At 50.1% G+C, this 13065-nt stretch overlaps 3 protein-coding genes across 4 annotated transcripts in view; 2 read left to right on the top strand and 1 right to left on the bottom strand.

The window, feature by feature from the left end:
* IP6K3 (inositol hexakisphosphate kinase 3) overlaps nucleotides 1–4591 on the top strand; it is a 13575-nt gene extending 8984 nt beyond the window's left edge. Inside the window, exons 4-6 of the mRNA XM_015650348.3 lie at nucleotides 698–870; nucleotides 1490–1665; nucleotides 3179–4591. Of these exons, the coding sequence (XP_015505834.1) occupies nucleotides 698–870; nucleotides 1490–1665; nucleotides 3179–3631 (802 nt within the window). The 3' untranslated portion in view covers nucleotides 3632–4591. The remainder of the gene's footprint in view (nucleotides 1–697; nucleotides 871–1489; nucleotides 1666–3178) is intronic.
* Nucleotides 4592–5716: 1125 nt separating this feature from the next.
* On the top strand, nucleotides 5717–9390 carry LOC107214965 (ubiquinol-cytochrome-c reductase complex assembly factor 2). 2 transcript variants are annotated; one of them, XM_015650812.3, is made up of 4 exons: nucleotides 5874–6037; nucleotides 8081–8155; nucleotides 8447–8516; nucleotides 9212–9390. In XM_015650812.3, the coding sequence occupies exons 1-4, from the start codon at nucleotides 5900–5902 to the stop codon at nucleotides 9304–9306; spliced, it is 378 nt and encodes a 125-aa protein (XP_015506298.1). In that variant the 5' UTR covers nucleotides 5874–5899; the 3' UTR covers nucleotides 9307–9390. The 2 variants fall into 2 exon arrangements, 1 of the variants encoding a protein (XP_015506298.1); XR_001525069.1 differs by having other exon boundaries at nucleotides 5717–6037; nucleotides 8081–8516.
* Nucleotides 9391–10361: 971 nt separating this feature from the next.
* ITPR3 (inositol 1,4,5-trisphosphate receptor type 3) overlaps nucleotides 10362–13065 on the bottom strand; it is a 36534-nt gene continuing 33830 nt past the window's right edge. Inside the window, exons 56-58 of the mRNA XM_015650810.3 lie at nucleotides 12148–12308; nucleotides 11537–11698; nucleotides 10362–11250 (exon numbers count right to left, since the gene is read on the bottom strand). Of these exons, the coding sequence (XP_015506296.1) occupies nucleotides 11182–11250; nucleotides 11537–11698; nucleotides 12148–12308 (392 nt within the window). The 3' untranslated portion in view covers nucleotides 10362–11181. The remainder of the gene's footprint in view (nucleotides 11251–11536; nucleotides 11699–12147; nucleotides 12309–13065) is intronic.

The raw sequence follows: 13065 nt of genomic DNA on the forward strand, positions 1-13065 counted from the left end.
TCCCATCCCATCCCATCCCATCCCATCCCATCCCATCCCATCCCAGGGGAGAGCTCTCCCAGGAAGGCACCCGGTGCTCCCAGCACCTCTGGCCCACAGAGGTTTTCTGCAGGACATCCTTCATTCCAAACTGGCTCAGAGCAGGCCTGGGCCACCTGGGACTGCAGGTGGAATATCCCTGCTGTGGAACCGCTGCCTTTGGAGTGATGGGAGTGGTGGAGTTGGGATGAGTGAGACCAAGGAATGGCCCCCCAAGGAGAAGAGATCTCCTCATCACTCTTTCCTTCCCTCCCATCCTTGGAGCCAGCCCCTCCAAATTTGGAATCATTCCCATTGTTGGACCATTTTTCTGTGCTGTGCCCATTAGGTGGATAAATAGAGATCCCTGGCAGCTGGGGCTGTGAATGGCTTTTCAAGGGAGCCAGCACACTTTAAATTGTAATGAAAAAAAGTATTGGCAGGCAGCAATAGCTGGCTTTCTGAAAATTACTGTTATGGAGTAACAAAGGATCTCTGCAGGTTGGACATGATCAATACGGTTCCTTTGAGAGTCCCTGAAAATCCACCTTATCAAGTTTGAGGCCCTACACAAAAAAAAAAAAAAAAAAGGAAAAAAAAAAGGAAAAAAAAAAAAAGAAGGGAATATTCTCTTCTGGAGCTTATAAACCCAATGTGTCCTTTTGTGTGCTTTGTCTAGCTGCCCTGGGAAGATGCTTTTGAGGACAGACCTTCAGTACCACACAGATTCCCTTTTGGAAGATGCAAATGGGAAGCAGCCAGAAAGGAAGAGCTACAACCCCTGGGGACTGCACTGTCACCGGCAGCACCTGAACCGCATGTCCTCCAAGCACAACGAGAACAAACTTCATCGTATCCTTTCTCCTCTCTCCCCTCCGGCACAGTCCTGGATAACAGATCAGTGTAGGGTTTATTGCAGAGGGATGCATCCCCTCCTCTGCACAGACTCTGGGAAAATAAGGAATATTCTCTGTAATCTTCTGTCACTGTTAAAAAAAAAAAGAAAAAACTAAAAAAATAAATCCCATTTCCCATCAAGAGTTTTCAGCAGAAGTCAAAGATCCCCTTGGCATACATTTAAAAACACAACTATACAGGAATTAGCAGCTGCCTCGCCTTTTATTTTCCTATTACACTTCATTACCCACCAGTCATGTGAGTAATAGAGTTTAACAACTTCCCCCACCCACCGGAGTGAGCTCGGCACCAGGGAAGGTGTCGGAGTGACAGCCCAGGGCTACGGTGTCACTGGAGAATGGAGCTGTTGGGGCTTTAATTGGTAGGGCTGTAGTACAGTAAATTAACTGCAATTGGCAGCGAGAGGCCCATAGCAATGACATGTCGGAGAAATTGGCTCAGAAAGTCTCATTACAGTTGTGAGCTGTTATGGAGAGTGTCAGCAGTTGCTTTGATTTAAGGCCTCTTTCAATTAGAATTTAAAAGTATTGGGCTTTCCTGAACTCCCACTCAGAGTTTCTCCTGCTGGAAAATGTGGTGTCCAAGTACAGCTATCCCTGCATCCTGGACCTGAAGATGGGCACTCGGCAGCACGGGGATGATGCCTCAGAGGAGAAGAAAGCCCGGCACATCAAGAAGTGTGAGCAGAGCACCTCGGCATCGCTGGGCGTGCGCGTCTGTGGGATGCAGGTAAAGCCTCCATCCCCTCGGTGTGTTGGTTCCCCCCTTGGTTCCTCACTTGGAGCCAAGCTGGAATCTCCAGCTTGGCTGGTGTGAATTAAAGAGGTTTTATTCTCTTTTCCCCCCAAACATGGGCTGTAGAAAGTGGCCTTTCAGAGAGGGTGTCAAATATAGCACATTTAGGGTGACCCTTCCTCTGTGCCACTGCCACCAGTGTGAGCAGCTGGAACCCTTCACTCCATCTGAGAAGCTGCTTTTCCACACAGATTCCTGCTCGGCTCTTGGCTGTTGCATGAAAAAACCCCAAAAGCACCACATTGCCCCACTTGTGCTTTGGCTGAGCTGCCCCATCTTGGGGCTCTGAGAGCCAGGGGTTCATTTTAGACTGAATTTTTTTCTGCTGGAAATCTCCATCCTTCCTCCTGGAAACCCAAATGCATTGCATTTCCCTCAGTCACTATTCTCCAGCAGATTTCAAAACCCTGCCTGAAAGATAAATTGAGAGTAATTAGAATAGAATGTAAAGCAAAATACATAAAGTCAAAACCTATGTCATTTTAAGTCCTTTCAAAACCTCTGTCCTTTTAAGTTAAGAGAATAAAGTAGATATTTATTAAAGTTCTTCAACAGATACACCTTTGGCAGTCAGTCAAAAGCCTCCCAGAGGCTACACCCAAGATGGACAATGGTCACAGGTTTTTCAGACAGATACAAGTTTGGTCTATTTGCATATCAGGGGTTAATTCTCCAATTACAGGTAATGAAGTAATATTCCCCCAGTTTCCTACCCCCCAATTACTTTTGTTTATACTTTTCAGGGCCTGAGGCTGTAGGATGTCCTTGGGTTCCAGGAACAGAGGAATTATCTGACCAAAGTGTGTCAGTGTTAAGTGTTAACTACCAAAGTAGTTAACACTTTATATGAAGTTTAGAGTCATGCACTAATGCAGCACAGGATTTGAAAAATATAAAGGCTAAAATCTTAAGGCATCATTCATGAATCCCTCACAACTCAGGATGATGCTGTAAGTTTTAGCTCTTATATTTTTTATATTCTGTGGTGCCTAGGTGTATAATTTTAAGGTTCATATTAAGTGTTAGTGAGCTCTCTTCACAAAGCAGATAGACAAAACAATTCCTTTTCTAGATTGCTACAAAGGACAATCAATACAAGTTTCAGGCCCAAAAGCATCAACAACAGTGGACTGAAGAGAGAAAACAAGCAGGATGGGACTTCATAACCTGAAGCTGTAATTGGACAATTAACCCAAATATGCAGATGGACCAAAACTTATAAAAATGTGAGACCTCATGACCAAATGTCCATTTTTGTGACCATTTTTAGGTCCATCTTAGGTGCAGCCCTGGCTGGATCTTGTACTGCCCAAGGTGTGTCCTTTAAGGCCCTCCAATAAATCCCAGCTTTATTCTGAACTCTGTCCAGCCTCTGCTCCAGGTCAGCCTTCTCCAGGCATCAAGGAAATTCTATGATTTTATGGATTATTCCTCTCTTCCCTCCCAGGTTTACCAGGCAGACACTGGCCATTTCCTGTGCAAAGACAAATACTACGGGAGGAAGCTCTCTCCGGAGGGATTCCGGCAGACCCTGCGGCAGTTCCTGTGCAATGGGAACCAGCTGCGGACGGACCTGCTGGAGCCCATCGTCCTGCGCCTCAAGGCCCTGCTCGCTGTCATCCGGAAGCAAAGCTCCTACAGGTTCTACTCCAGCTCGCTCCTCATCATTTATGACGGGCAGGAGTACAAGGAGAGTGCGGATCATCACCTCCCCTTCCCAAAAACTCACGGCACGAACCCCTCCAGGGTGGATGTGAGGATGATAGACTTTGCCCACACCACCTTCAAAGGCTCCAAGAGCAACCCCAACCCCACTCCACACGATGGGCCAGACCACGGCTACATTTTTGGCCTGGAGAACCTCATCAAAATCCTTCAGAGCCTGTCGGAAGGGAAATGAGAATTTCTGTGAAACGGCCTGGATTTCCTAGTGACTGATAGCCCTGAAAATCCCGCCTGGGGTCGGCTGTGTGGGACCCTCCAGCCGCTGGATGTGGCATGGAATGAGCACAGATAAATTGGGAAGTGCCGAAAACTCTCTGTGTCACTGAACTGAAGTGTGGAAAGCAGAGAGCTGGAAGAATCTACTCTCTCTGCCATCCATCAGAAGATTTATTTTCCTTTCTGGTTTTACTGCTGTCCTTGATTTATTTGTGAGCCAAAGAAAGCATTACTTGAGAAGAGTCTTAATGATGAACCAGGAGCTTCTCGCCCCGCAGCTGAGAGGGAGGAGGGTTTGGGGCAGGAACAAACAGATGGAGCTTCCCTTTGGAGCTTCCCTTCCTGCTCCTGCTCAGGTGGGAGGGAAAAACACCCTCCAACATTCCCAGTGTCCCTGGTCGGGATTCTCTGTGCACGTGTTCAGACCAAGAGCTGCACCTCACCAAGCTTTAACATCCCTGTGGGGTTATAACAGGGAATTTTCCATGGATTTTCTAGGAAAGAGGCTCCACTGGGGCTGGAAGCATGGGAATACGATGACTCTGTCAGGTATCAGCCGCAAAAAACTTTCACATCAAGGGATTTTTGCTTAAAAAAACCAAGGAAAACAAGAAAAAAAAGTGTGAGATTGAGTCAGGGACTGCACGTCAAAGGTCGCTCAGAAATTCTTTGATACAAATACTGTGTGCGCGTGTGCGTGTGCGCGTGTGTGAGTTTGAAGGAGACAGTAACAAAAGACTCTAAAAATAATGTTTACAGCTTCTGTGGACAGATTTTATTATTATGACGGAACAAATATAATTCCTTCCTGCATGGTGTGGGAAATCTGAAGGAGAAGTCCTTGCACAAAGAATAGAGCTACAGAACTCCACTACCGGGGAGTGGGGATATCAATAAAATTGTGAAAGTAACTCCCAAATGTCCATCTCTTTTTCCCTCCCACAGCATCCTTGAGGTACGTTATCCTTTGTTTAAGTCCATAATTTTTTAAGAGAGCTGTTATTGCCACAAGTTTAAACACCAGATCCCAAGGGAGATGCTTCACTTGGATTTATGTCAGTAAGCTGGGGAGCTGCTGCAATTTATAGCTGGAAAATTTAAGACCTCTGGCCCAGATGTGTATTTTGCTTGGCCCAGAGTCCACCTGGGAAGACTCTTGTTCGCAGTGTTGGGTTATTGCTTGACCACAAACTGTAAAAAAGAAGCTGCAAACACCCAATTTCAGTAGGGAGCAAGTCACCAATTTTCCTGGCTCCAATCAGAAGTCTGGGATAAGACTTTGTGGCTTTGTGGATAAGTTTGCACAGAGCCACCTGAGCATCCTCAGGGTGCACAGCAGGACATGAGTGGGAGAAGGGGTGGATGAGAAGGGTCTGAGTGTGACACCATAGCCAGAGAGCCTCGTTGGGCAGCCCCTCACTCTTCATTGCTGCACAGAAAGCAACTTGTTGGCTGAATAATTAGAAAAAGCTCAACGTGCCCTCCCTTTTTACCCCTCATACACCTGCACAGTGTGGCTGCCTCTTCCCTGGCAGTGTCCAAGGCCAGGCTGAACGGGGTTTGGAGCAACCTGGGATAGAGGGAGGTGTTCCTGCCAGGGCAGGGGGTGGGATGAGGTGGGATTTAAAGTCCCTTCAACTCAAACAATCGTAAATCCTGTGAGGAGCAGGTGAGGGAGCTGGGGAAAGCTCTGGAGCACCAGGAATTGCTGAGAGAGCTGGGGAAAGCTCTGGAGCACCAGGAATTGCTGAGAGAGCTGGGGAAGGCTCTGGAGCACCAGGAATTGCTGAGGGAGCCAGGGAAGGGTCTGGAGCTCCTGGAATTGCTGAGGGAGCTGGGGAAGGGCTCAGCCTGGAGAAAAGGAGGGTTGGGGGGCCCTTCTGGCTCTGCACAACTCCCTGACAGGAGGGGGCAGCCGGAGGGCTCGGGCTCCGCTCCCAAGGGACGTGACAAGGGAAAACGACCTTCAAGCTGAGGTTCAGGTTGGAATTTCCTCATTTTAAGTACGGTCAGGCTTTGGAAGGGGTTGCCCAGGGAGCTGTTGGGGTCCCCATCGCTGGAGGTGTGGCACTCAGCGCTCCGGGCCGGCGACAAGGCGGGGACCGGGGGCAGTTCGGGACCCGCCGCTCCGGGAAAGCTTTTCCCCCCCTCAGGCACTCCCGCCCCGCCTCGCCCGCCACGTGACCCGGCGGCGGCGCCACGTGAGCGGCGCACGTGACCCGGCGCCATGGCCGCCAGCCGGTACCGGCGCTTCCTGCGGCTCTGCGAGGAGTGGCCGGTGGAGGACAGCAAGCAGCAGCGGGACCTGGGCTCGGTCCTGCGGCAGCGGGTGGCACAGGCCTTCCGCGAGGGCGAGAACACGCCGGTGAGGGCCGGGAGGGCGGTAACCCCGCGGCGCCGGCCTGGGAGGGCGCGGGGAGCGGCCCGGCGGTGGCTCCGAGGGGCCGGGGCGGAGAGCGGGGTTTGGGGCTCACACTCGGCTCTGCCTCGGGGCTCGCTGGGCCGGATGCCGGCAGGAGGTTGTGCTCGGGGCTCCCTGAGGCTTCATGGATTATTCAGGACATCCTGAGCTGGAAGGGAACGGGATGCGCAGGGGTGATGGAGGCCTGCTGCTCCTCGGCAGCCTTTGGAACACACACCCCGGGAAGCCTTTGGAATATCGGCCACGGGCTCGTCCCTCCACGGGGCAAACTGAGGTTGTGCCCAGGTCAGTAGTTTGTGCCCGGGACACCTGGGGTGTACCTGGGACAAATTATTGGTACCCAGGACACCGGGTCTGTACCCAGGACACCTGGTTTGTACACTTAACACTGGGCTTGTGACCAGGACACTGAGTTTGTACCCAGGACAGCTGTTTTATCCTCAGGACAAGTGGTTTATACCCAGTTCCTGCACTCTTTGCACCATGTACTTTGGAGAACCCCATTCCTGTGGTTAGGGGAGTGGGGTACAGAGCTTTGGGAATTTTTCAGCTGTGCTGGAACCCAGTTAATTCCTGTGATCTCCTTACCTCGAGGGTGGGATGATGGGATGCTGCAGCACTGCCTGACACTGATGGAATGCAGCAGTTGTACAATTGAATTCCGCCTCCAGCTGTAATTCTGTTGGAGTTTAGGCTTTGCTGCTGAAATGAATTAGGGAATCTGATGCCTGACTTGGCTGCAGACCTTCCCAGGCGCGGAGGTGTTGCTGCAGAATGCAAATGTGCCCTTTCTTAGCATAAAAACATTGTTCCAGAGATGCGTTTTTGACCTCAAGGGGCCATTATAGGCTCCTAATCCTGTACTGGTGACCGGAATTGTCTGCAGCAGGCATTTTGGGAAGGGTTTTATTGCTTTTCCATATGCTCAGGGCAGCTTAATGTGTTGCACCACTTGGCTCCAAGATCCCAAAGCTGCCACTGATCCTGGAAATCTGAATTGATGCCTGCAGCAGTGGTGGAAATTTGTGTAGAGAGGCTGAATGTGCTGGCAGGAGGAGTTTCTGAGAGGGGAACTAGAGCCACGAGGCCTCTTTAGCCATCTAATGGAATGAGATTTCCTGGATTTCCAGGGGAAGGATGCTGTTTGTGCCACCTCTTTAATGGCTGGATGTGCTGGAGCCTTGGCATGGGGTGTTTGGGATGGGGCTGCAGGGCACAGGTGGGGATCACCTGCAGGGTGGTGTGGCTGTCCTTGTTTCCTCTCTCCTGCAGCCCTGCTGAAAAAGGAGACTCTTCCTACTTCATCCTGACACCTTTCTGTTGATGTTATTTTTACTCTTGACCTGTTTTAACCATTCATGGAGCAGCAGCATTGAGTTCTGGGGTGAGCTGGGCTCATTGTACCACAGCAACACCCAGGAAAAGCACTGTGGACTGGAAAAACAGCTGAGCAGGGGCTGTGCCAGGCAGAGATACCTGGCACAGGTTGGGGATGAGCCGGATCTTCCAACTGAAATAGCAATCCAGTTACCCTTCAAGCTGTTCCCTGTCATTTGTGCTGATTTCCCTAATCAATTACAGGCTATTTTTGGCCCCCTACAGGTAGTTTCTACCATCCAGCCTGGCACCTTGTCCTGTGGGTTTCCCTACAGTGAGGCAGGTGACAGAAGTGGCCTTGCAGCAGGAAAAGCCACAGATTTCACAGCACCAGCCAAGAACGTTCTCTGTGGCTGTGTATTCTCTGTCAGGTCTTGTTGATGCAGAGTTTCAGATCTGTTCTGGAAATCCCAAGTGTTGTTATTCCTGCAGGCCAAGCTGGTGGGAAATGGAGGGGAAAAATCTGGAGCAGGACAGCAGATGGACAGTATCCAGCAATGCACTGGGAATTCTGAGCTGTTCTTTCATGGCCACTGTCCCTTGGAACAAGGAGGGTTTTTGCTGTGGAGGTGTAAATCCAGACTTGTGTGCCACTTGTGTTCCTTGCAGATCTCTGACCCTGAAGCCTGTGACCAAATGTATGAGAGCTTAGTGAGGATCCACACCAACTTCTACAAAAACAAGGTGAGAGCTGTGGCACTGGCCACTGCCCCTCTCTTTTCGGGGGAGCCACCACCTGCTGCAGCATTCCTGGGAATGGCAGTGTTCTTGGGAATGCCTGAGGGACAGCTGAGGGGTGGATGCAGCAATGGCAGCTGCTGGGTGAACAGGGCAGGCCTGGTTCCTGCTGTGGATGAGCAGAATCCCAGCTGAAAACTCGCTCAAACTGTGCCAGCTGGTGACACTTGTACCTTTTTCATGCACTACAAGTGACTTCTCTGTCTCTCTCCCTCCTTTTCCTGCTCTCCTGAGAAGTACCCACGCCTGAAAGACACCACCTTCACCGGGGTGACAGTGGAGGATTGCAGGATGATCCTGGCCACAGGTACTGCTGCTGGGCTTGGTCTGAGAGGGCAGGGCAGGGGGAAAGGGACATTCTGGTCTTTGGGGTGCTCCTTTGCATCCCTTCTCAGCCCCTGAGACTGGAGGGCACCAAGGGGCTGCCTTCAAATTCTGTGAAGGTGTATGAGGAGTAAGTTGAGGAATAATTCAGTTGAGGAGTAACTCAGTATATTGGGGTGAAGAATCAATTGGCTTTTGCACTGTCAGGAACAATAGAGGGTTTGCAAAGGCTCTGTGGGGTCAGACAGCAGGATCTGTGTGGAAGGAACATGTTTGCTACATCATCCCAGCACTGAGCTCAGCTCTTTCACCATCTTCCAATTCCCTTCATATTCCTTCTGTGTCAGCCCTTGGATGGAGCCGGGTGCCCCATGCAGAAATGCTCTCGGCACATCCTTTATAAAGAGCTGGGAGCCAGAGCACTTTTGTTCTGCTCCAGTTCCTAACTTTGATTGCAGTGTGTGGAAACTGAGTATCAGTTGTTAGTGATAAGAGACTCCCTGCATTGATTGCAAGGGAAACCAGCCTCGCCTCAGGCCCGGAATGAAAATTCATTAAGATGAAAAGTCAGGAAAGCAAATCAGATGGAAGGCAGAGCTCTTTTAAGAGGGTTTCATTCCTCTGCTTTCCTGCTTATCTTCCTTGGGCCCCATCTCTGTCTCCCTTCTCCTTTTGCAGACATTCTGAAACAGATGGAAGACATAAAAAAAGGGACGTGGAAAAGACTGCGGGAAAAGTTCTCTGCCAAGAAACCCGAGGAGGACTTGAAGTGAGGGCCCAGCTCTCAGCTCCTCCACTGTACATATCCCTGATGCTCTGTGTGTTGCCATGATGAATAAAACTGCTTATTCCTCTTAGCAACAGCGTTTTTGTTCAGCCCTACCCTGTACATTCTTCATATTTAGTGCCTCCTTTTTTTTCTGCTGAGAATCTAGCACATCCATGCTGGAGCAGTGTAGAGAAGGGAACTTTGTGGTGTCAAACCTGGCCCTTTGTATCTCAAAAAATGGAACAAGCAGGAGCTGCCCAGAGGGAGGAGGTGCAGCTTTAAATGTTCTTGTGAAGAGAACAGAGAGGATGTGAAAACCTCTCTGTGCTTGTGTTTGTGTGTTAGCCCAGGGACCAGGGCAGTGCAGGGAGAGAGAACTTTAATCATCACATTTATTTTCCTTCAGAGAAGACAGAGAGGATGGAGGGTGACTTTGCCATGGTGACAGTGGAGCACTGCACAAGTTTAATTCAGATTTTAATCAGCTGCTGCAGAGCTGCTGCTGCTGGAGGAGCCATCTCTGTGCAGATTCCCCCCAGCCTGAGGAGAGAGGGATGTGTGGGTTAGTGCAGAGCTGAGGGTGAAGGCAGGATTAAATGACATGCTGCTAGATGGGGCCATAAACACATTTCAAGTGCTCTGCAACTTCACTGTTATGGGCTTTTTTATTCCTTTTTAGAGCTTTACTGCTTTCATCAGAGTCTGTTCTTGGGCTTGGAGCTGGGGCTGGCTTGGGAAGGATGAGTGTCTGGAGCAGAGCTGTGCCAGGGCTCCACAGCACCAACAGCTGCTGCTTTTTATGGGTTTCAGCAGCGATTGCCTGGCAGGCAGTGAAAGATTTTCAAACTGCAGCAGGCTCTGGTCCAGAGCTCCAGGAACCAAGGCTGGTGCTCCTGGTGGCTCTTCATGGCAGCGTTTGGCAGGGGATGTGCAACACCTGGAGCTGGGAGCAGCAGGCTGGGGAGCACCTTGGGTGCCAGCTTTGGGTTCTGCTCCTGGCCTTGTTCTGTGCCTCTGTTTGACAGCCCCATCCCACACCAGAGGGCACAGGAAAGGGACTTTCTTTACCACGTTGAAGTTTTTATTATAACATGATTCTGTATTTAATTTAGTTAAGGCAATTTACACTTCAGTTCTTAAGTAACAATAATGACTAAAAAAAAAAAAAAAAGGGAAAAAAAAAGAGGTAAAACATGACACCAGAGATGAAACTAAAACACAGGACACCCCTTCACAGTGAACTCCTGTAAACCTGCAGGTTCCTACTACTACTGCTGCCCAAAGATCCTTGGTCCACAGAAGGCAAAAGACTTTTAGTTCCCACTAGGACAAGCTCAGCTCCTCATCTGGTGAGTTAATTAAATTAAATTAAATCCACCTCCTTGAGTTCAGCTGCTCTTTTCTGCACCACGGGATGAAGAGAATTCTGTAAATGGAGAGGGGTCAGCGTGGAGCAGGCACAGCACATAACGAGGGCTGCTTGGCAAATATCCACAGGGACAAGTGGCACTCAGAATAAGTTAAATAGTGCGGCCCTACAGCTACTTACCCCACAGCTGAGGGGCTGGAGCACATGGAGATAAAGATACAACCCTCCACAGTTGCAAAATAAAGAGTTATTGCAATGAGGAACGAAAGTCCTGTATGGTTTATCTTCCTACGAGGGTGTTAGAAAAACACCTGGGCCCAGGTGTGGGGAGGACTCCGGCCAGTCCCTGCTCCTGGAATTGCTTACAAGCGCTCTAAGGGAGATGCTGCTGGGAATCCCTTCCCATGTGGTCCATTGTCCCCAGACAGTGACAATCCATGCCTGGAGCCCAGGGAGGAGCAGCCTCCTCAGCTGACACAGGTGCAGTCCCTCGCTGGCTGGAGCTGTGTCTCAGTGGTTCATGGTGTTCTGGACATCCACAAACCCCATCCTCTGCCTGCGCTTCCGCTGCTCCGTCATCTGCAATCCCAACAAGGACATGCTGAGGCAATTCCAGGCTCTTCTGCTCTTGGATGTGCTTCCCAAGTGTCTGCCTGCACTGCTTTGAGCCTCTGCCAGCAAACTGAGCTGATGAGGCACTACCCAAACCCACGTGTCCCCAATTCCCCCAGAAAAGAGCTGCAGGAATCCTGTACTTGTATTGTTGTCGTGCTGCCTTGGGCAGGTCCTGCCTCCCACTCCCTGCCCTCAGTGGCTATTCTGGGAAGGACAGAGGGTTCCTATGGGGATTTCCCATTTCCCATACCTGTTCCTTCAGCTCGTTCAGCTGGGAGGTGAGGTGGGACACGAGCTTCATGGTGGTGTTGAGTTTGTCCTGCAGATTGCGGATCTCGTTCTGCTCCCCTTCCCCTTCATTGCTGACCAGAGACATGGCTCGCATCCGGGGGAACCAGTCCAGGTTCTTGTTCTGGGAACATGACCACAGACAGGGGTGGGTGGGGTGAGGGGTCAGAGAGAAGGAGGGAAGGTAGTGTTTAACAGGCAGCCTCCCTGTGCTTAGGGATTAAAAGAAATTCTCTTTGCAAAAATATGCAATTTTTCCATGCATGTTCCATTTCTAGGCTGGTTCTTGGGCTCAAGTGCAGAAGTTTTTCTTTCCTTTCTTTCCTTTCCCTCCCTTGCCTTGAAACACCCTTGAAGCTCCACTCCCTGCTTGGTTCAAGCCTTCAACTCACGGGATGAGCCCTCAAACAGACCACATGGAAAAAAACAGCAAAGGACAAACTCAGGCACTGCACCATTAGCCAATATTTTCCAAAAGGATTTCCCAGAGCTGTTTTCCCTTGGCCAGCCCCTTGTTCCCGATATCCTCAGGGCAGGCAGGTTGGGATAGGCAAGGAGCTGCCCCGAGGGTACCTTGATCATCTGTGCCACGTAGCTCTCGGGGCCGGTGTAGTCAGTCTTGTTCTTCACCCGCACCAGCACGATGAAGTACAGGTAGTTCCACATGTTGTGCTCATATTTGATGTGCTCCTCAAAGGACACGGTCTTGTTGTCAAACTTATCCCTTTCCAGCCCTGGGAAAGGCAGGGAAGGGTGGAGAAGGACAGGGAGGAGGCGAGTGAGCAGCAAACACATGGAAGGAAATTCAGTCCAGTGCATCCCCTCCCAAAGGTGACATTCAAGTGCTTTTAATGATTAGTTGGAATTTAGTCCAAACCAGGTGGCAAGAACCCAGCTGGGGGTTCAGGAGACTTCGGTTTAAAATCACAGAATCAGAAAATCATGGAATGGTTTGGGCTGGAAGGGATCTTCCACCCCCTGCCATGGGCAGGGACACCTTCCACTATGCCAGGTTGCTCCAAGTCCCATCCAGCCTGGACTTGGACACTTCCAGGGATGGGGCAGCCACAGCTTCTCTGGGCACCCTGTGCCAGGACTTCCCACCCTCACAGGGAACAATTTCTTCACACGTTCTGCTGGCTCTTCCCAGTAAAATAAACCCAGAGGATATTTAAAGGAAAAAGCGCAGAGAGATTTACTGAGGTTTTCCTTTTTTTTTTTTTTTATGCCCACTGCTGACTGAAAGGATTTCAGAGTGTTTTGTCTATTACATTTCTCCAGTAATGCTGCTTTTTATCCCCACTGGCCAAGGGAAGGTCTCAGCAGTGAGATGCAACAAGAACACCACAAGGTGGTTTTACATTCACACCTCATTAGCAGGGTGAGGAACAGCACCGAGAATTTCCCTGCAGTTATGTCTTTGTTTAAACCCCTCCCAGTGCAGTGACCCCTTGCTGAACAGATTCAGATTTTGCAGTGGTAAATAAAAAA

This window comes from Parus major, chromosome 26 (genome assembly GCF_001522545.3).
Source record: "Parus major isolate Abel chromosome 26, Parus_major1.1, whole genome shotgun sequence".
Lineage (NCBI taxonomy): Eukaryota > Metazoa > Chordata > Aves > Passeriformes > Paridae > Parus > Parus major.